The following is a 21,138-nucleotide window of genomic DNA, read 5'->3' as shown; positions in this document are numbered from 1 at the left end:
AGCGCCCCGCTGGAAGGGCGGCCGTGCGCAGGATCCGTCCAGCGTGGCGTGGAGAGGCTGGCCCGCGAGCAGAGTGAGCCAGCGTCGTCAGTCGTGCCGCATTTCCCGGTGGAGCAGCAGAGCTTCGCCTCCGCGCCTGTGACAGTGAGTGAGCGTGATGGTGAGTGACCCGCGCCCGCGGTAGGCGTCATGCGACGCATCGCGGCCCTGCTGGCCGTCCTGGCGCTCGCGGCCGCCGAGGCCTCGCTGATGGGCTTCGAGGAGAGCGTGTGGGAGCAGCCGCCGTACTTCGACGACGCCACCGTGCGCGAGGTGACCGCGGCGGCCGGCTACCCGGCCATGCTGCGCTGCCGCGTGCGCAACATCGGCGACCGCGCCGTGTCGTGGATCCGCCGCCGCGACCTGCACATCCTGGCCATCGGCATCATGACCTACACCAACGACCCGCGCTTCCAGGCCGAGCACTCCGAGGGCTCCGACGACTGGACGCTGCGGATCCGCGCCGCGCGCCCCGCCGACTCCGGCGTCTACGAGTGCCAGATCTCCATCGACCCCAAGATCAGCCTCGGCATCCACCTCAACGTCGTGGGTGCGTGTTTGATTGTATCTCTGAGCCTTCCTGTTGGCAAATACTGCTTAAGTATACTTAAAAAGTGACCTTTTAATGGGTGCGTTTTTATGATAAGAGGACTACCTTTGTTAAGCTTATTATACGGCCCTTTACATTATAGCTTGGGCATTTATCAGAGAATTTGGGTCAGCAATTCTACACGCGTACACAAACTTTTCAGTTCGAATGCCACAGGTATACATAATACACGGTGTTTCCTAATTCTAGCGCCCAGAATAAAAGTACGTTCACATCCATCGATTGATTCGCCTACTGCTCTTTTGTACTCAATATTTCAGGAACAAAATTAGTAGGGCTTTACATTCCAGGTATTCATAGTAACTTTTTCAAACGGAACAACATTTTTTTCAAAGCTAGAAAATAGCGCAAATACATATGAAAGGGTTATGATTTTGATCTCTTAGAACTCCAGAATTAAGTCTAGAAGATTGTCCTTGTTTTCGCGATTTTAGTTAATTTATTCACTTATCATTCACTGTTAAATTGATATTATGAGAAATTATCAAGAGTTCTGATCAATGTTTATGTTAGAAGGGTCAAAGGCCAGTCGAGGAGCATCAGTACATGCAATTGTCCTTCACATTCCTCTTGCAGCGAGTCAGGCGCGCATTCTGGGCAGCCGCGAAGTGTTCGTGCGCGGCGGCAGCGACGTGAACCTCACGTGCGTGGTGGAGGCTGCGCCAGCGCCCATCGAGCTGCACTGGGCCAGAAACGGCCGGCCGCTGGACTTCTCGCGGCGCGGCGGCGTCAGCGTCCTCACGGAGCGGCGCGTCCGCACGAGTCAGCTGCTCATGAGCCGCGTCTCGTCGCGCGACGCCGGCAACTACAGCTGCTTCCCGTTGGGCAACAGCGCCACGGACGCGGCCAGCGTGCTCGTGCACGTGATTAAGGACGAGAACAGTGCCGCCATGCAGCACGAGTCGTCGGCCAACTCGTCACACCTCAGCCCGATTCCTGTGGGACTGGCCGTTGGGGTGTGCTCCGTTCTGAGACTGCTGATGAGGTGATAATTGTAAAATAATGAATTACGGGTGAGTTTGTCGGTGAGAGAAAGTTTCTCTAATCTCACAAATTGAAAAAGTTTGCAAGTTCGCGTAGTGCGAAGATTCTCCCTCACCTTCGGAAAGGGCGTGATCACGTCACGTTCAGCAGTGACCATCGGTGTTACCCTTTGCTGGCTTTGTAAATTCACTACAATGGCAACTTTCTCACCCATTGTAATCTGATTTCATTGATTAGCTGGAGTCTGAGAGTCAGATAATGTATTATAGTGAATTGTGTATAAAATTGTTTGATCCCCATGTAAGAGAAATACAAGGATATACCAACATAAAACCGTCTTTCTCGAGCAACTTCATTGCCTTTCCACTTGTCTTCTGTGGCAACTTTCGCTCCGTTTGGCATCCGGATACTCTTCTTCAACCACTCATTTATGTACTTGTTTAATTTTCACAACACTCTCACAGTGCCGAAAAAAACAACACTCAGAGAGCTTGAATTACTTGTGGGACTTTGTCTCGAGTTGGAGGAAGTTTGTGTGTATGTGTCATTTCTCATGAAAGTGAGAGAAATACGAGTGATTTTCTCCATGGAGACACACAAGTTGCATTCCGAGTCGCGGAGGGAAACTTTTTAAATTTATACAATGGCTGCGGATCGCAAGTTCGCCATCCAGAAGACGCCCCGCTAGTCTCAAGTTCAGGACGACCACCAGTGCCGACACTTTGAGCCAAGCGGAGCAGGAAAATTAAAATGAAATTTATGGAGATGACACTGAAGAATGAAAGGATTTTCGTGTCGCCCTGGAGCGAACACAAAATTTTATTTAGCCAGAAATACCGCGACCCTGGAACACGCTGACTTCTCGCGCGATGTCCTCGAATTCCGGGAGCAGACGCTCTCTGTCGGATATGAGGGCATTTATATACCGGATGCCGTCTATAAAAGTCAATTAATTACACACAGTGCTCAAGAGCATGATCATCAAGGAGTCACTCAAGACACAGTTTGGTTGGGATTTTAGAGGCAGATCCGCAACCATGAGAGCACACTCAGACTCAGCTTCAGATGGGAAATTAAATTAATAAGTTTCTCACTTACACTTCAGCACTCTCACTACATTTACTATAACATTACACCACACTGAACTCCCACCGTTGTGTTATCATTGCCAACCATAAAATACAGAGTAAATATTTTAATACTTCCACTCGAGGAATCCCTCAGTAAAACCCTGGCAGAATCTCTTAAGCATGTCCGCAAAACTCACAAAGCCAAGAAGAATGACATGGTCCAGGATATTGAGAAAAGTTAAGGGTTTTCCGCTCCACTAACAGAGGAATAAATTACACTTTGATCAAGAATGCAAATGCATTTCGCCGCCCTGCAAACACTCAGAGGATATCGTTCATTTGAATTTCAACGACAGAGCCAGAAAACTTACACCCAGCGCTTCACTTCCTGGAAGTCTGAGGCGTGAGGAATATTAAATTATGAACGTGATCTCATTAGACTCTGGATGCTTTCTCGGCTCTTGAGCGTGCGAGTGAAAAGGTGAGAGGCCAAGTTTACTGATGCTGGATTCTTCCTAAATCATAAACTATTGTTGTGGGTGGCCAACGTGTGCGGAAGGAGAGAAGAGGGGAAAAGTTAACTCTGATTCACGCATTTGTGAGTTTAAAGCTTTCACGAGTGCCGAAGGAAATTTAACCTGCAAACTAAGTGAGAAATTGAGTTTAATTGATATAATTTTGGTACTTTTCAAACCGTTTTAGAGAAATTGAAGTCCTTTTCTGTGCTGTTAACACCTTCAAAATCACTCAAAAGTCAGGCTTTTCTAGCCCAAGAAGCGCCATATTGAGAATCTCAAACTTTGATGACTTAAAGCAATCTTTTCTTAGGGTTTTTTTTTTCTTTCACCTCTCGAGCACACAATCTCGCCACAATGGCTGTGATTCTCTTTATTATTATAAATCACATCACAGCCCATCTCATTTGCTATGCAAGCTGCGAAGAGTTCCGCTTGATCGAAAGCTCACCAGGCGCCTCCACTGACGCACAGCATATTTTTGCGGGCGCTGAAAGGAAGCTCGAGAGACTTTACAGCGCTCGTAACAATTTGCCACCCTCAGCTCCAAATGGTTCATCATGATGAGGAGATAACGATATTGTATACTCGTGTTCACCATCGCAGCGCGGCTGCAGGTCGTTTTCGACAGCATAGACAAGAGACGCGCTGAGTGCAGGGAAAGAGGCTTAGCAGCGAAATACACATTATTTTCATAACTTTTCGAATTAAGCACGGAGTAAATTGTCGAAAGTGGAATGTTGTTATCGCAGGAAAACAGAAAAACTTTATTCATTTTCCTAGTGTCTGGGGTAAGAAATAATAAAGTGAAATTAATGGAGACAACTGGCCACAAGGCGTTGTGGCGATGTAAGAAAATCCACTTGGGCAAATTGACGCTTTATGCTTCTATTATCAATTTGAGACCATTTCAATTATGATGATTAAGTTTGGGCATTTGATACACTATGCGGATCGTCTTCTGGCCCCGTCAGACTCTATTCAATTTCCACAGAGAGGAAAGTTTCACGCTGTGCTGAGGGAAAAAGTTTCCACAAATGCTCGACAGGGTTTGGCGCGCGGGGGTGGCAAGAGCCAAAGCCACACAGTGCAATCGCTCCCACATCAGATCACTCTCATATTTTGTAATTCAAGTCAGGAACAATTTCTTCTGCTTAGCACACGCTGTATATGTGTCGCTCTTGCATGAGACAAAAGCTATGCGAATGGAGTTGAAAAGTTAGCGCTGAAGGAAAATAGACGAAAAAGCAATCGTGTTGCTGAGCATCTCTGGTGGGGTGGGATAGTCATTCTTGAACTATGCTCCACGCTCGGTTGAGCTGCAAGACAGAGGAGTGTATATGCTAATATTACGACGCTATTTCGGAATACTATAAATGGGATTTTTCACGAGACATGACATTATTTGACTGTGAAAATATCTCTTACTTTCCATCTCAGACCATAGAAGCTGAATAGAAAAATCGTGGTGTGAAATATTGACACTTGGAAGAGCTTTTAGCTTTTCCAAAAAATACTCAAGCTCAAACTGTTTCAGCTCAATTGTGATTTAATGTGCGTCAGTTGCACGCAAATATATCGATTGCTGCACAGGATGTAATAAAAATTCTGACCTGAAGGCATCATACAAATTACCAGAGCTCATTTTCATTATCGGCCCCGGCATAATTGCATCGATTTATTGACCAACAAGAGGACATTCTTAATGCCTTTGTGTACAATATTTTATTCGGGAAATATATTCAAGTCATTAAAGCAAATTTTGGGGTTTTTTTTTGCCACGGCGATTCAGACATAACTCACACATTCGCACGAAATGCAAATATTGTGGAATCGAGGATGCAATTGAGCAATATGTTCAATGCAATTTATGGATGGACATTATTTAAGGTGCTCCCAGACTCGAATAATTGCAATGCACTGCATTGTCCTCAGAATTAATCAGAAGACCACATTTGCATTGTGGTGTCCAATTAATGGGGAATTCATCTCCCACGTGGCTAATCGGATGCTGAGGGAATTAGCAGAGAATACAGGAGAATTGATTTGCTGAGAATGAAGGTGGATTCGATATTCCTCCAGGGTGTCATTGTGGAGAACATCCCAATTGCCTATTGTAGCACTGGGAAAGTATAGATGGGAAAATTGCCACTTTAAAGCACAGCCAGCACTCATTCATTTGACTATCCATTGTCTGACGGCTCAAGAGCTGCACTCAAAGTCCTTCAATATTGCCTGTGCACTTATTTTTTTCCAGTGTGACCACCTTTGCACTTTTTACACTCCTTCGACAGAATTGACGCACACAGACTGAATAGCAATTGCTGGGGCAATTATCCATACATTTTCCTTGTCCTCACTCAGTCTCAATACTCTGCGCTGTGCCGCTTCGTGTCGCCCACTCCAACGTCTTCGGCTATGGCCCTGTTTTTCTGAGCGTTCGCCGCCGCTGAAACAGAGCAAAACAATATTTGAGATTGCTCACATTTTGCAAGCTCATGGATGGGGAAATGAAGTTGATGGAAATGGAAAATATGTCACGTCTGGAGGAAAATTGTTTCAGTGTCGCCGGAAGTTTTGGATCTCCGTCCCACCATGACACACCCCGGCCTCGTGCCGGCGGGCATGAGGCGTGTGGGTGGCGAGAGAGCCCAGACAGAAGGATGGATGGGAATTGAAAGAGGCAAGAGATATTAAGAGAAAGAAAATAAAATAAGTAATTTGTAGAGATGCCGCCACACACGCACTTTTGTGTGAAAATTTACGTCAACAAGAGAGTGTTGGCAGGCAAAAAATGCCTAAACCCACTCCTAGCGCATTTGTGACACAATAAAATAAGACATGTGACACATTTATCACATTGTCCACCCCATTTTCCGTTGGCGAAAGCCCACCCACTCGGAACGATGGCTCCGACGCGTTGAAACGCACTTGCCGTAAGCTGTGCTCGTGCATACACACTGCGAGCTTTCTCGAGGGCCTCCCATTAATTTGTCAAATGATTGCTTCGCACTTTCTTGCCATATAATGTCGAGGGCGCGCAATCTCTCGAGGGCACTCTTCAGCCCACGCTGCCTTAGGAAATACCCTCACGGCCTAAATGGGAAGCGCAACTGGAAAATCCCCGTGACGACGCCAGACAAGGAGGAAAAAAAAAACACATTCACAAATAATATAAACAGAAAAAATCAGGAGCCTTCCACTTCACAAATTTAATTTGCTCTTCCGCCCCACGAGATATTCCTCCTATATGTCTGCCATTGGGGAATGTAATGGTACACAATGAAGTGCCCTTGGCTCGAGCCTGTCGATGGGGGTGTAAATTGAGGCTTTAAATTTACTTTTTGCCATCCTCCACATCAGCCTTCCGGGCTTGATGAAGAGCTTGCGAATCTCATGTTTCCCGCGCGCCGAAGACAGTGTTTTGTGATTTGATTAAACTCAACACTTGCCATTTTCACATAGATTCCCTTTCGCGTGAATTGTGCCAAACATTCCACCTAAAAGTCAAGCTTTTTTGTGCTCCTCGCTTCCGGCGAGAGATACCAAAATTGAACTCCTGAGCAGCATTTGATTGTGCAAACGAGAATGCGGAGGAGATGAAGAAATTCTTCGAAGGGAGTTTCGAGCTTCCCTCGTCTCATTAAATATGATCCAAAATTCTATTATGAGTTTTTATAATTAAGTACGCTGTCTTATCAAAATTTGGAAATCTCCTCCTCTTTCAGCTATCCTGAAAGCCATCTGAGCCTTTTCTGACACCATATTCAATGCCAGAATTTCTTACGATTTATAGAGTCACTTTTTGCCTTAAATTCTGTACTATTCCTCAGTTTCTGAACAGAAATAAATTTCTCACTTAGTGATAACACTTATTATTAAATCAATGCATCAATATATCGTGATTTGCGCGCTGTTCGCTGCTCTTTGTCACGGAAGCGCTAATATACTTTTCCATTAGCACTCCTTCATTATTCATACCGCCAAAATGTTTCTTGATCTAAGTATAGTTCATTGCTAAGGCAAATATTTTAGAAGGAGTCTCATGGAATATTTTGATATGGGATAAAGACGAGCAAATATGCTGAGAGGTCTGGAAGAAGGAATCACTGCAGACTGTTTGCACTGAATGGATAACCTCACATTCTATAAAGTTTCTTTGCACGGATGTGTTTGTGCATACAGAAGTGATGCAAATATTAGGCAGTGCTTGAGAAGACGAGCGCTTTTGCGATGTGTTTTGTTGACCATTTTAATTAATTTGCGCCTTCCGTCTTCTGGCCAGGAGGCCAGAGGGCGGGAGGACGGAGGGAGCATTCATCTGACGAGTGTCTGCGCTGTCTGGATGAAGTTTGCAGAATGTGGAGCGGAGAGGAAATGCGCATCACTTTTCCGGCATGCCTGGGAGTACATAATCTTTTGATGATGATGGAAATGCTCATGTTTGGGAGATTAGTGGGTATTTCGCGCGAGGAGCTCCCAATTAGAAGATGGCAGTGAATGGCATGTGGGCTTGGAGACATCGAGAGCATGAAAATTTAATGTGCATATGCGGCGAAGGTTGAAATTCTGAATTGTCGCTTAATCTCTGTCGTCCTTTTATTACCACCACTCGTAGTGATTTTATGTGGGAATCCTCGTGCCATTAAAGTGCTCGCGCGCTGTTTGGCTGCGATATGAGGAAGGAGCCTTTTTTCTGCCCGGGCGCAGCGCAATCGACGCTCCGTGACATATTTTCAGCATGTGCGGCTCTCCCCCAAAATGGGGTGGCGGCACGGAAAGGGAGGCCATCGAGCATAGTGGTGAGATAAGCTAATTAGCATATTTTATCGCTCAACTCCCTCAATTAGTTCCCCCGCCCACCGAATCGTGTTTGGATGGGGTAAAATTATGCGCGTGTTCACTGAATTATTTCCAACTAAATGACAAATTTAATTGGAGAAATTATTATGGTTGAGGATACATCGGAGCGTGAAAATTGTTGTATTGAAGGCATGCCAATTACTCGGCATTGCACCAAAATAACTCAATCTACAGTGTGGGCTGATCCAAGTGCTTCACACAATTAATTCTGCCCAAAAGTTTTGCTAGATGGTCAGCTCTCGAGTACACTTCACCCGGAATTTCCCCGCTTTTCGCCCTGCTCGCCTAGAACAGCACAAATCGATGAGTGATTTGTGGTTGTCGGGAAATTGATTTGAACGTCACTCATGTGAATGATAAACTCACCATAAATCCTTTGCTCTGGCCGCCCACTTGAGGCCGCAAGTGAAATTGTGATAAATTTCAATTTCAATTTTGATCCAGGTGAATGATTATTTTTCACTCGGGCACAATTCAACTCTCGCCCCGCATAAGTTCATAAATCGCACAGCAGTCTCGACCACCCTCAGCACTCGCAGCATTAATATTCTCGCCCCTTCCTGGGCTCAACTACACCGCCATTGAATTCTCAGTGGGAAATTTGTAATGCTACTAATTTTCCAGTTAATGGCTCCACTCGATGGAGAATTTACGGTTCGCGCGCCTTTCTTTGGGGCTCTCCCATGAGAGCACAGCCTCCCTTTTGACCCCCATCTCAGGTCATCCGCTCGGGTGCCCAAATGTGGGGCATTTGCAAAAGGGATGCCTTCCAGCGCTGCCGGCCGTGACTCTCTTCTCACCTCAATTTCCACTTTGGCACCCCCGGAAGTTGAGGCGGGTGCCTCAAACACTTATCGAATGCTAAGTGAGTTGTTTCTGCACAATTAAAAACACTTTCTCCACTTCATTTCCGCCATTTGGCGTCGATACACAACTCGTAGTTCTGTGCGGCAATGAGATTTGCTATTTTCAAGCACGACCATATAAATTGTTCAAGTCTTGCTCACTTTCTCGCACCAGAGTTTCCCTTGTTCCCCATCAATTGCACACTCATGCTCGAGATCTTGTGGCTCTCAATGAACACACACACACCCGTGAAACATTGCGGTTTGGATTGGGGGAGGAAAGGTGGTTAAGCATGGAAGTAGTTCAATGTTGCAAGGCCTGTCTAGAGCAGAACATCTAGGAGAGTTATGTGAGGTGGTTGTAAGTCAGGCTGTGTAATATTGATTGATCATACGATGAGAGAAAATGGGATACTAAGAAATTAGGGGAAGCTTAAGAAATGGGCGGAGATTAAAAGTAGGCGGAGCTTTATTTCAACACACTAAATGGTTACACAGAATCGTCAGAATAGATCATGAAACACGCATGATATGCATAAAACATTATTGTTTTCTGCTTTATTTAATCCATGTGAAATTTTATTATACATTTAGCAGCCCAATTAAATTCAATTTGAAGTTGTTTAATTGATAACATTTTATTTTATACAATTCAATTATTATTTCGAATATGTGATTCATATTTTGACATATATTTGCAAACAGTTAAAGTTGCTTTTAAAGCTCTGATAAATTTCTGTGAGTGTATTTCAATCGTTCTGAAGGGCAATTCCGGACTGATGCTGAAGGGCTGCAATTCGTCCTTCAAGAAAATGCTGCCCTTCGGCATCATTCACAGTGTGTGCCGTTTATTCACGCCGTAGACTTTAATTTGATTATGATTGACGTATCCGGGACAAGTTAATCTCGCTCAAGAGAACTTAAGGGCTAAACTTCAATTAAAGTGTATTGAGCGAACTGTGGTGTCCATCGTGACATCGAAGAAATGGGGTAGAAATTTGCTTTCCGTTGGATATTTCCCTGGAAATCCGTGTCAGAGTTCGTGTGTGTGTGTGTGTGTGTCGAAAAGTGGAGAAGCCTAATCAGCTGCTGGCCAGAGCTCCTCTTTGTCCTGCGAGAGTGCTAAAGTCGGTGTTTGCAGCGTCCCCGGGGATCAAATGGTTGGCGTCAGACGTGCGGGAAAGGGAGCGAACAAGGCTGTCCCACTCGTTCATGTTCGATTTATCCGGAAATCCTCATCGGATGTGTGATTGCCTTTTCGGGCCATTTCACATTTTTCCTCTCGATTGAATTCTCTGTTTCATATCGTCAGGGCTAAGAGAGAAAATTCACCAGCCATTTTTCTTCTTTTTTACGCTCCTCTGTCTCTAGCACCTATTACTCCCCATTTCATCCGTCAATTTCGTTTTGCCCCAAATCGATTTTTATTAATTCGCAACTCCACACGAAAAATGATATCCGCAGAGGAGTTTTTCTTTCCTCATGCAGAATATATGCCAGACAATAAAGAAGTCCCCAAAGTGTAAATTTCGCAGGACACGGCCAAGGATGGAGAGCGAGTGGAGAGCTTAAGAAAGTGTTTTTCTCAGAGTGGATGGCGCATGTAAAATTCACCAAAGATTAATACTACAGCGACACAATGGGTCCTCGTGCGGCGCTCGGATGGGCAAATGAAAATATATGAAGCACTTTTCCAGTCGTCATAATAATAAATGCCGTACAATTTCCAGAGACATTTGTGTAATTCTCCACATTACAATGTATTTGAGTGTCTCACAGGGAATTGTTGCAACTTTTTCTCCACTTTTTCATTCCACTCGTGCTCGTGAGATCGAGACAGCAATATTTCTTCGCAGGTCCACTTTATACACTGTGCGAAGACTCACATGTTTTCCACAAATCCAGAAGCGAAGTGCAGAATTACGAAAAGTTGCTCAAATAGTAAAGTAGCAGACCATTTTTTGTAGAGTGTATAGAAAAATTTATATTGAGAAGACTGTCATGTTCAAAATGCAGAAAATTGCAGAGAAAAATCACTTGCCTTAATTCTGTGTAAGGAAACGAAGAAAACAGTTGAACTGAGGAAGATTTATGGCTTTGGACTTCTCTTATTGCACTTTGAAGTTACACAGTCAGTCTTTCTAAGTTTCACGATAGATTATACACACGATTACCGACTGCATATCTAAGGAGGCTATTGAGGAAAATTGGACAATTTCAATTCATTCAAACTGTGCATGTCACGATGTGTATTGAATGGATAATTCAAACACAATTGCTCTATTTGACAGACAAAGTAAACATTTGCTGTATGTGAATAATTCAAATGCATAAGTAGTGGATTTAAAAGGATTGTAGATACTATTCCCTTCATGATTTTACAGGATCAAAGCCAGAGCTTTTCTAATCTCGAACTATATATAGCTGCCGAAAAGCTTTTACGCTGCAGAGACAATGCGCGCTGTAACACAAAGGGACATTCTTAAAGAATTCAAGTGAAAAGAGAGATTTCAGAGTGAATTATAGTTGTGCAATCTTTGCTCTCTTTTTCAAAATATTGTTTGTTCAGCATATATCAGGGAGTTATTAAGTATTTGCAGACAAACAATGCATGGAACACGAGATATCCTCATAATCTCGGAGCTTCTTAGGTCTCAACATCGTGTTGTTTGTTGGTTTGACATCACACTTCATCCTGTACTTCTGTTTGCAGATCCTTCCGGACGTCCACAGCCAGGATGTATCATGGAGAGACCATCAGTCATAATTCATGAATATCGGGTATTAAGTACATTCTGAGATCATTGTCTCGATAAATCACTAAATCCCACCGAAAGAGTGTTCCGCAGGCCCAGAAGGCGTCTCTATCGTGTGGCAGGGAAGGGATCAGATGGTCGGGCTGTGTGTGTGAGTGTGTGTGTGTGTGGATTTACCAACTCAACACCACATCGTATGCTGTAAGACTGGCTCAAGAAACCGCCCGTCCACGTTCTTCGGCGGGAATGCCTCCCTCGGGAGTTGGGCGAGGGTGGCGAGAATGGTCGAAACCGACGGTTTCTCATTGTGTCAGACACGGGGTGGAGCAATAAATCAAGATTAATTTATTTTCCCTCGGATCCACCACGTCTCCCACACCCTCAAAATGCACTGACTTTCCCCAAATTGGCGCATTCAACTGGTGCAGCACATCTCGCCCAGGCTAATCTCGCAACTTTGGCTACATATACTTTCGCCCGAATTTTATCAATGCACTCAAGCAGAATGGCCATTTATCAGGGAGTCGCTGCCAATATTTGACCAATCCCGCGGACAAAAAGGTCGTGCAAACATTTGCGCTATCGACACAACATAATCTGTTAATGTTGTCGAACCATCTCCCCATTCGGTGATACCGCGCCTCACTCCCACTGGCGTGGAGTGGGAAAGATAACACTCCAATGCAAAAACGGTTAATTAAGCGTGGATTCCCTCAGGCCGAAATGTTACCAGCACCTCGCTGAGACCGCCACCCACTTGCTCCCGTTCGCCGCAAACTCTGTCCATTGCAAATTGATCGGCCACACTCATCTAGCGCCACGGGAGTGGGTCAATATTGAATTTTGATAAATCGCGCATCATGCAATGGCGCGCCCCTAAAACGCTGCCGTAACCACGCGCTCCCGGATCATATAGTTTATTTTAATTTCGCACTGGAGCAGAAAACAAAATTAATCAGCAGAAGCAGAAAGTGGATCAGACAGCGCCCAATATGGAATTGCATTGTGGAAATTTCGCGCAACCCTCTCGGCAAACCCGCGCTTGGTGTGCCTTTTGTTGGGAATCTCATTAAAAATCGCCTTAAAAAGAGGAGATGCACACCCCACGGAATTTTCTGCAAAATATTACACTACATAAATTATATCCTTATGAATTATTCCCTGGGAATTTTGCTAACAAAAGAGCTAAACTTTTGTTTCTCCACTGATGCTTTCGGCATGGATTTTGTGAACAAGTGTAATTTTTTAATCATTTTTACTATAGCCCAGCAGTGCTGTGGATTAAGATTATGCTCAAATTTGGATGTATTGTGAAATTCTGTCGAAGTTTGCTGTGTAATCTCCAAAAATTAAGCTTCAGTGCCCAATTGCATTAACGAATATTTTTCTGTGCACAGAAAACAAAGTTGCAGAGAAGTGGGAGTGGCTTTGCAGTGGGCGGGGCATCGAAATATGTTTTATTGCAAAATTGATGTATTAATTTAGTGGTTTTTCATTATGGAATTCATAATGGAATTTTATTTGAAATGCAAATATCGCTCAAATATCATATCATATAGAATTTCTCATGGTTATTATTTGAGTATCAGATGAAATAATCAAATATTTGAAATGTATTTGATTTGGACAATTTGTAAAACACTGTGATTGGAAGTGTTTCCAAAGAAGCAGAGATAGCAGAGCATATTTGATATCGATGAGAGGATTTCTCTGTGCACGGCAAGCAAAGTGAGCTTCCGCAAAAATTCACAATGTGCACACGTTCAGTATGTGGTGAGAAAAGTGAGAAGTACAAAAGGCTTTAGCTGTGCTTAGCAGTTCCACACTCTCGTGGACCGAGAGCTGTGTAATCTATCAGGTACCCTCACTTCTGTTTGCTCAATCCATCTCCATTCCGTGCCACAGTGCGATCGAGCGGAAAAACAGTGTTTTGTTCGCCTCTATCGCACTGTGGATGCCCGCGGAGCATGCAGAAGCTCTCCCACACAGAACACCTATTTTTCACGCCTCACGTGCGCACATGAGGACCACGCGATGAGGAGCTCTCGCCGTTTGTCGCTGTCCGAGTCCTCGTGGACTCTGACAAATGGTGGCGGAGTCGCCGATGATCATGCGGCCGAGCAGTCCGAGCGTCTCAAGGGATATTAATTAGGCCGGGCAAAGTTGGTCGTATCGGATTTGCACGATGTCTTCGGGGGTGTGCGCAAACTCTCAATAATGAATTGCAAATTGCGATACGACCGTGGCAGTAGCGGACCACCTAATGAGCTTAATTAGTGGAAATTGGCAAAAATTCCCATTTTGCCTTAATGAATCTCGCACCACCTCGGCAACGGAGTCGCGCAAACAGCGCCAGAGCCCAACACCATCAATTGGATTATGCAAATGAGCCATTCTCCTGGTGTTCTGGGCTGCGCTGAGCCCTTCACTTCCGCTCCACCTCCGCGCCAAAGAGCGCAACAAAAATTCCATTAAAGAAAAGCGACTACATGACAACCCAGAATACACAATACGCTGTGCGCCGTCACCAGATTCATCGTGTTATTGCAATTAAATATCATTACAAAGGGCGGAATTTCGATGGAGCACCACTTGGCCATTCGCGAGGACGTGGCTTCGTGGATTTATTGCATGAAATTGAAGGATGCTCTTGTAGAAAATGAATGTTTTCACATGACTCATCACGGGATGGATAATTGCTTTCTCTCTCATTAATTTGTGTCTCTTTTCCCCAATTTTTTTTTCCTCCACAAGCCGAAAAGATATTCTGAGACATTCTGAATTTCAGTCCGCACATGAAATTCCTTTGTAATTTTCATTTAATAAACAGACGCAGAAAATATAACGCCTAATCCGCTTATCTAAAGAGAAGCTTATTCACGGCAAAATAAAGTTTTCTCGGGATTCCTAATTAGAGGATTCTTCTTCGGGTTTCGTGATGTACTTATCATACATCAGAATTCATTTGACGTTGCACTGAAGCAGAGACAAAATGAGGAATCTCGACATGTGATATGAGAGATTCTGAGAAGGTTACTTTATATGTATATCATTTCCCAGGGAAATGAGAAAGCTTATTTTGTGAACAAATTAGGGAGTTTTTGATTTGAAGTTTTTAGGCTGTTATCACCAAGGATTCCTTGTACTAACATGGAAAACGTGGTCGTGCAACATATTAAACACATTCTGTGCAATGTGCAATTAATCAGTGCACTGTTTGGCACCGTCTTCGCTTCTAAACAAAGGTTTCGCACCCCTTGCAAGAATGTCGCATGACAAATGACACGAGATTCATTAGAGAGCGAATGTGTGCGCACAGTAAATGTGAAAATGAAGCAACAACTTCCAGCCAAGTTGACCAGGTGGGCGAGAGCTTTTGGGTTAATTAACAGGGCACAGCCACTCCGCATAAATTGCATCTGCATCTGCACAGAGCCACCCGGCAGCGGAACTGCAGCGCTGGTGTTGCGGTTGACACGCGCGTGGGGTGAGTGACTGAGGAGCCGAAGTCGCCGTGTCGCGAGCTTTTTGGCAAAGTTTCAAGTGCTTTCCAGTCGATAATTGAGTCCATTAACTTGGTGAATTTACGATGCTCTACGCTGCCAGAGCCACAATGAATTTATAATTTCGACACGGGCATGAATTCAATTGGGAATTAATTCGTCAACTGGCGCGCGCACCCTTGGAAAATTGCACTCTCCTCGCGCTGCAAGAAGTGGCTGCGAATTGTGGGGTGGCGTTTTTTTGGTCAGTGCCGCACACACGCGGCTATATGGGTGGAAATGTCGAGATTCCACAGGCCGCACTCGAGCCACTTCGTCATGGGGAATACAAACTTAATTAAAAGGCTATGGAGGGAAAATTCATTTCCTTTCCCAACTGAAGAACAATTTTCCGTAATATTTCGACGCTTTTAAACTCTCGGGTCGCATTCTTCTGTACTTTTGGCTGCGCAATCACACTCAGAGGAAATTAGAAAGTGGCTTGTTGAGCGTAACACTCCATCAAAGATTTGGATGGAAATTGATTTTCCCGATTGCACATCAAATTCCGCTCCTGGAGGCGCCGAAACTTTGTCACTCGGCTGAGATTTGACTCTTGGCTCGGTGGTTGATTCACACAAAATGGGTCAAATGGGGCTCATTTGGCCCCACTTTTCTCCCAGTGCACGCCGAGGGGCGTCGAGAGGCGGGGACAATTTATTCATTGTGTGTGAATGTATTTGTCATGACCGTGGATGGGAGTGAAAATTGCTGTTCTGCACGTAGGCGCGCTGCGAGATGATTTTTCCGACCGTTGTGCGGAAGCAAGAAATGAAAAACAAACATAAACCACTTGTCTCTTCCTGGGTACGTCAAGTGTAGCCCAGAAAGCGAGCTCTCCGGGCGGAAAAAAGGCGTCCTGGCAGTCAAGGACGAGTTGAAGATGCCGCACAGAGCAATCTTCTGATGAAGGCAATTTCTCACACAATAAATATCTATACACTCCCATCCCATAGCGCGGCGTGCCAGGCATGAAAAAGCCCAGCTTTCGTCGTTTAATTCGGCGCGCAGTTTTGTCAAAATAACTCCTGTGACGTGCGCGCGAAGTTGGGCGGAGAAGCGCCACCCGCTGATCTTGCCTTTTGACATCGGAGACACAGAGATGCGGCGCTTCGTGGGGAGGCCACGGAAATGTTTACTGAAAATCCCCACAATATGGCAAAAGGCTCCAAAGTGTCGTGTGCTGACTCGGCGTGGATTGAAGGGCGAAAGCACACGGTTGCATTTCAACCCCCCGCGAGTCGGAAGTCGAAGAGCGAGATGAGGATTTTATCGGGAAAACACTCGAATAAATAAGGAAAATTGGATTGAATCCCTCTTTCTCACCCAACTCCCTTCTATTTGTGATGAAATTTTCCAATTTTAAGATGCTCTCCACCAGAGTTTGAGGAGAAACTGTGCGATCAGTGGCAGAGTGAATGTTAATCATTTCCAATATTGACGAAGAGGATTAATTTGGCCCTGCGCCATTCTCCTTTTTCAATGTCCGGGGAATTATCTCGCCTCAATAACAATAATAATTAATTTTTGCATGAATGTCCCTCAAGAGGGTGATTATTTATTCATAAGCACCCCATTCGCCACTCCAAGGAGTCGTAATTAATGTGGCTTTCTTCGTAATTAAGCCATCCCTGGAAGGAGCCTCTCGAGGGCACGGGTATCGTCTCAGTCTCGGCGCCGAGTGTGGGACAAAGGCGACCCAAGTTTGGGTCTCAGCCTGACAAACTTCTCACAGAGATGATTATAATTGGAATTAGACATTTATTTATTATAACGAAATGATACTTTCATACTTTGCCACCCCTTTTGCACGCCACTCTCGAATATTTCCGGTGAATTACTGTTGAGAAAAAGCGTTGATCTGGACTAAGAGAGGACGGAAAGTGAGAGCTTCATTTGCCGCAAAGAAGTCCCCTTGAAAGACTTGACTTTCATGTTGTTCACGATTAACTGAAATTGTAAGGAAAGTCTGTGATTTGAATTCTAAAGAGAAATGCGGTCATGAGCCGAAGAAGAGCATAAAATTACATTCTTTATTTAAAATTGCTTTCCTTGGAAGAATGTGAGAATTTTCAATCAATAGAGAATTGACAATTTGACACCTAAAATCAACTTTATATTGTGTGTTCTGCCTCGTTAAGGTGTTTTCTTCGAATTATTTTCTCCTTTTAAATGCACGAAAATCGAAAGTTGTGTGGAAAGAACATTTTCCGGTTTTTTGGTGCTCAACAGCGCATCTTTGCGACTTTCAGAAACATCTCACGCCAGAATGTCTCGCGGACGAGAACACCTTTTCGCCAGTGGCAAGATGAAATTGAAGAAAAACACCGCATCGGGTCGAAGATGTGAAATTTGATGGGCTTCAGTTCAGTGGCACGTTCAGGAAGACAAATGATAAGATGATCGATTTTCTCGGCGAGATGATATTCCAGTCATGATTTCTCTCAGTTCACTGACATTTAGTTTTCGATAATTATCCAGGGAATTGCGGTGGAAAATTTATTGGATTGCTGTAAGTGAGGAATAAATTATCCAGCAAGACTGTGCTAACGTGCCAATAAGTTATTAATAGAATTTTATATCACTAATTTGGCGCGCCTCTGAAAATGTGTGATTTAATGACGCGACGTCGAGTGTGTAAATTTCAGCGGTTTCATCCTGGGGTGGGTGCAAAAAGCACCAGAAAGCTCTGGCAAGCACATGCTCGAGGCTCCCTGGCTTTGCCAAGAGTACCTCGACAGATGAGAAGCCTTTTGGCTGCAGCGCGAAAAAAGTTTAATGATTATGATGAACAATTATTTCCACATGTGTCCCGCTTTTGGGGCTTTTTGCTAGAACGAGCAGAGCTTTTGTGCTTGATTTCTCCGAGCGCTTTTTTGCATCCAGCTAAAATTTTATTGCCAACTTGGCATGAGCATCTTTGTGGGGAAAAAGTGTCTGGGTGCTTTTTTCCCCTTCTTTGCGCGCCCACGCCATTTGCCGCCCTGGGGCGAACTGACAGAGGCACGTCAGTGCGGTGGACAGAATGGGACGCTGGGAATGCCAGGAGGCGCCCATAAATCCAGCGGAGCCGCACTGCAACTGGGCTGGGTCGCATTCGGCGTCCCGGGCAATGCATCAAGACAATAAATTTGATTGAATTAGTGTCCCGATGAAAAGTGCTGCGAAGGGTGGCGACTTTGGGGGCATTAATATTCCATTAGGGCTGGTGAGGACCGACGAAACCTGCCAACGGTGCAACGTATATGCAAATGACCCCTTGATCCGCCCCGGAAGCAATATCTCGCCACCGCTGGACGGACACATGAGTCGTCGCAGGATTCGCTGAATTGCAAATAAATTGGGAAAATTCATGAGCTTTCCTCCTCCACTGCTGCGTTTCTTGTTCATGCAGCAGAATCCCTTCTGCTCATCCCCCCATGCGAGAGCGCTCCCCTTTGTTTCATGGCGAAAGGGGAGATCTATTGTGCTTTGCAAAATGCACACTGCTCACATTTGCCCGGATCTCAAATCGGAATTAAATTGTGCCATAGGAATTGTGCAAGCTCTTCGCAGGCTTTAAGAGTTCTCAAGAGCGCGTAATCTGATGTTAAGTTGCGCATAGAATAATAAAAATTTGATCTGGCAGAGCGACTCTAGATTTAAGAGTCTCACTTAATTCATAGTTAAATTTATGGCTTCGTGACTGTAAAAAAGTTCCCTGTGACCATGTTATTTGCCCCATTAGTTGGAAAGTCATTAAGTTTTCTTTATTGCCAGTGTTTAATTTTCCACAGCACCAGTTATTGACTGCAATTTATGGTTAAGTGGAAAAGTTAGACGCGAGAAGCAGGCTTTTATTCTTCCAGGATCAGAGCATAAATCCAGAGAAGCTATGCTCGAGATCTTGGTGAATATACTGCAAATGAGACGGGAGCAGAGCTATGTTGCACGTGTCGTGAATGCAGGTAAACATACGTAATTGGCAGCGTGAAATCTGAGCCGACATTCTGACCCAATTGGCGGTAAGTGCGCAAAACAGCGTCCGGTCACTTATGTCACGCCATTGCGTGTCGCAGGGAGGGATTCTGGCCGTCCTGTAATTGCCTCAATTTGCGGTGCAGGATATTGAATTTGCCTGATTCTGTTTGCTTAAGCCTCACGATAGCGCGGATGTCGTGTTAAGGACTGCCTGTCGGATCTTCATCCCGCTTCCTCGCGTCTCATGATGTGCAATTAACGCGGAACGACATTTTGCACTTTCGATGCGCTTCACCGGTGAATTTATGTTGCGACTGCATGTTGTGTGTCTGGCCGGGATTGCAAGAGTTCTCTGCGTGATATAGAGCACACCGGGGACACCAAATTGCACCCCAAGTGCAACATTAGGGCCTACAGGTAATCCCTTGTCTTGAGCGAATGTTCATTACTGCGAAACTTGGAGATTCAATTAAAACTCGAAACTTCAGCAAGTCAGCCTGCAATTGCGACAAAAGAAACTCATATTTACGAGTGAGAAAAGTTCTCTTTCTCAAATTGAATACTTTGATTTTCAGTTTTTTTTTTCTTTCTGGCAGAAATACAATTAAGTCACGCCAAGTATCAAACGCAAAGGATGCTCATTAAACTTCTTATCGCAGGAAGAGGAAAAAAAAACCTGAGCTCTTTTCAGTATAAATTATGATAATTCAGAAGCGAGGCGAGCAGAGGAGAGACTCCTTAAGATAATCCTCCACTTCCAATGCGTTTCGCCATCGGCGGGAGGTGCGATGGGGCGGAATCGGGCCACCCCACACGCAAAGTGTGAGTGCAGAGAGACGATGAGCGAAATTGTGTGCAGAAGCATGAAAAGTGTGTGAAAATTGCCACATCATCCACTTCATTATATTGCAAATGAATTTGTAAGCATGTCGTGTGTCTCTTGGCGAGGACGTGATCCCGCCCGATGCCCTGGAAAAGGTGGATGTCAAAGGGTCACAAGTTCCATTTCAATTCAACCAGAATGATACAGAAAGTTCCTCTCTCGGGACGTCCTGTCCGGAATATTTGGAGCAATATTGCAAAGTGGCGTTGATTTTTGCACTCTCTTGCCACCCAGTCTTCGGCACATGGAAAAGCTGGACGAGGCGTGCGGTTGCGGAAACCATGAATACTGGGAAATACGAAGAGAATGTGGCGATACGAATGGCTGTGAATGGGAGAGGAAATAAAAGAAATTATAATTTGAATTTTCCCGCTGGAGAAAGTAAAAAGAAAAGGGAAGATAAACATTCTTTTCTTCTATTCTCTGCCATATTTGAGGATTCTTTTATTGTTCGCCAAATTTTCGGGCTCGCTGCGTTGAGGAAAAGAGCGCTGAACACTCTCAAGCCAAGGGCTCAAGATGATATCCGTGGCCAAAGTTTAACTGGGGAGTGGCTTTAACTGTCTGCAAATAAAGAGATCTGAAATAGATTGAAGTACTCAAAAATTAATATAATATTATGAAGCCCGAAAAATCCATGTCGCTCGTGAAATTTGGCAAAAGTGTTTGTACGCGTAACTTAAGGAAGCAGATGAAGCTTTTATTATGTATTGTGAGTTCCTGAAACTCCTCAAATGTTGGTTCAGCGAAGAAAATCCACTCTCAACTTTCGACTTAATTTTATTCATTCACCTAAACTTTTCCCTCGCACCTCTACTCCTGTTTGCTCGACAAGGAGGGAAAGTCTCTCACAGGCGAGCAATAATATCCCAGACAAACATTCACAAATTGCTCGGGATTCTGCAATCGCTATCGCGTGATTCTTGCGAGAACTCTCACCATCTTTGGCAACTTTCACCGAAAAGCTCTCAAAATAAACATTTTATTCCATCACTCTCAATTCTCGTGTTAAACTACTCGCAGCTCCCACATTATCTGCACGACGGGAGCCCAGAAAAAAAACCCTCTAGG

The 21,138-nt window shown here is 44.6% G+C and overlaps 1 protein-coding gene across 1 annotated transcript; it reads left to right on the top strand.

The window, feature by feature from the left end:
* The first annotated feature begins 272 nt into the window (after nucleotides 1-272).
* On the top strand, nucleotides 273-1,955 carry LOC132263678 (zwei Ig domain protein zig-6-like). The gene is made up of 2 exons (XM_059763576.1): nucleotides 273-589; nucleotides 1,226-1,955. Exons 1-2 carry the CDS (start codon nucleotides 340-342, stop codon nucleotides 1,636-1,638), a joined length of 663 nt encoding a protein of 220 aa, XP_059619559.1. The 5' UTR covers nucleotides 273-339; the 3' UTR covers nucleotides 1,639-1,955.
* The last annotated feature ends 19,183 nt before the right edge of the window (nucleotides 1,956-21,138 follow it).

Source organism: Phlebotomus argentipes, unplaced genomic scaffold (assembly GCF_947086385.1).
Source record: "Phlebotomus argentipes unplaced genomic scaffold, Phlebotomus argentipes genome assembly contig_39, whole genome shotgun sequence".
NCBI lineage: Eukaryota > Metazoa > Arthropoda > Insecta > Diptera > Psychodidae > Phlebotomus > Phlebotomus argentipes.
Note: the sequence above shows the minus strand (reverse complement) of the source record. Positions and strands in the feature narration are given on the sequence as shown.

Coding starts and splice junctions, on each gene's coding strand:
- LOC132263678 (XM_059763576.1), top strand. CDS start 340: ATGCTGCGCTGCCGCGTGCGCAACATCGGCGACCGCGCCGTGTCGTGG. Junction 590..1,225: donor CATCCACCTCAACGTCGTGG/GTGCGTGTTTGA, acceptor TTCCTCTTGCAG/CGAGTCAGGCGCGCATTCTG.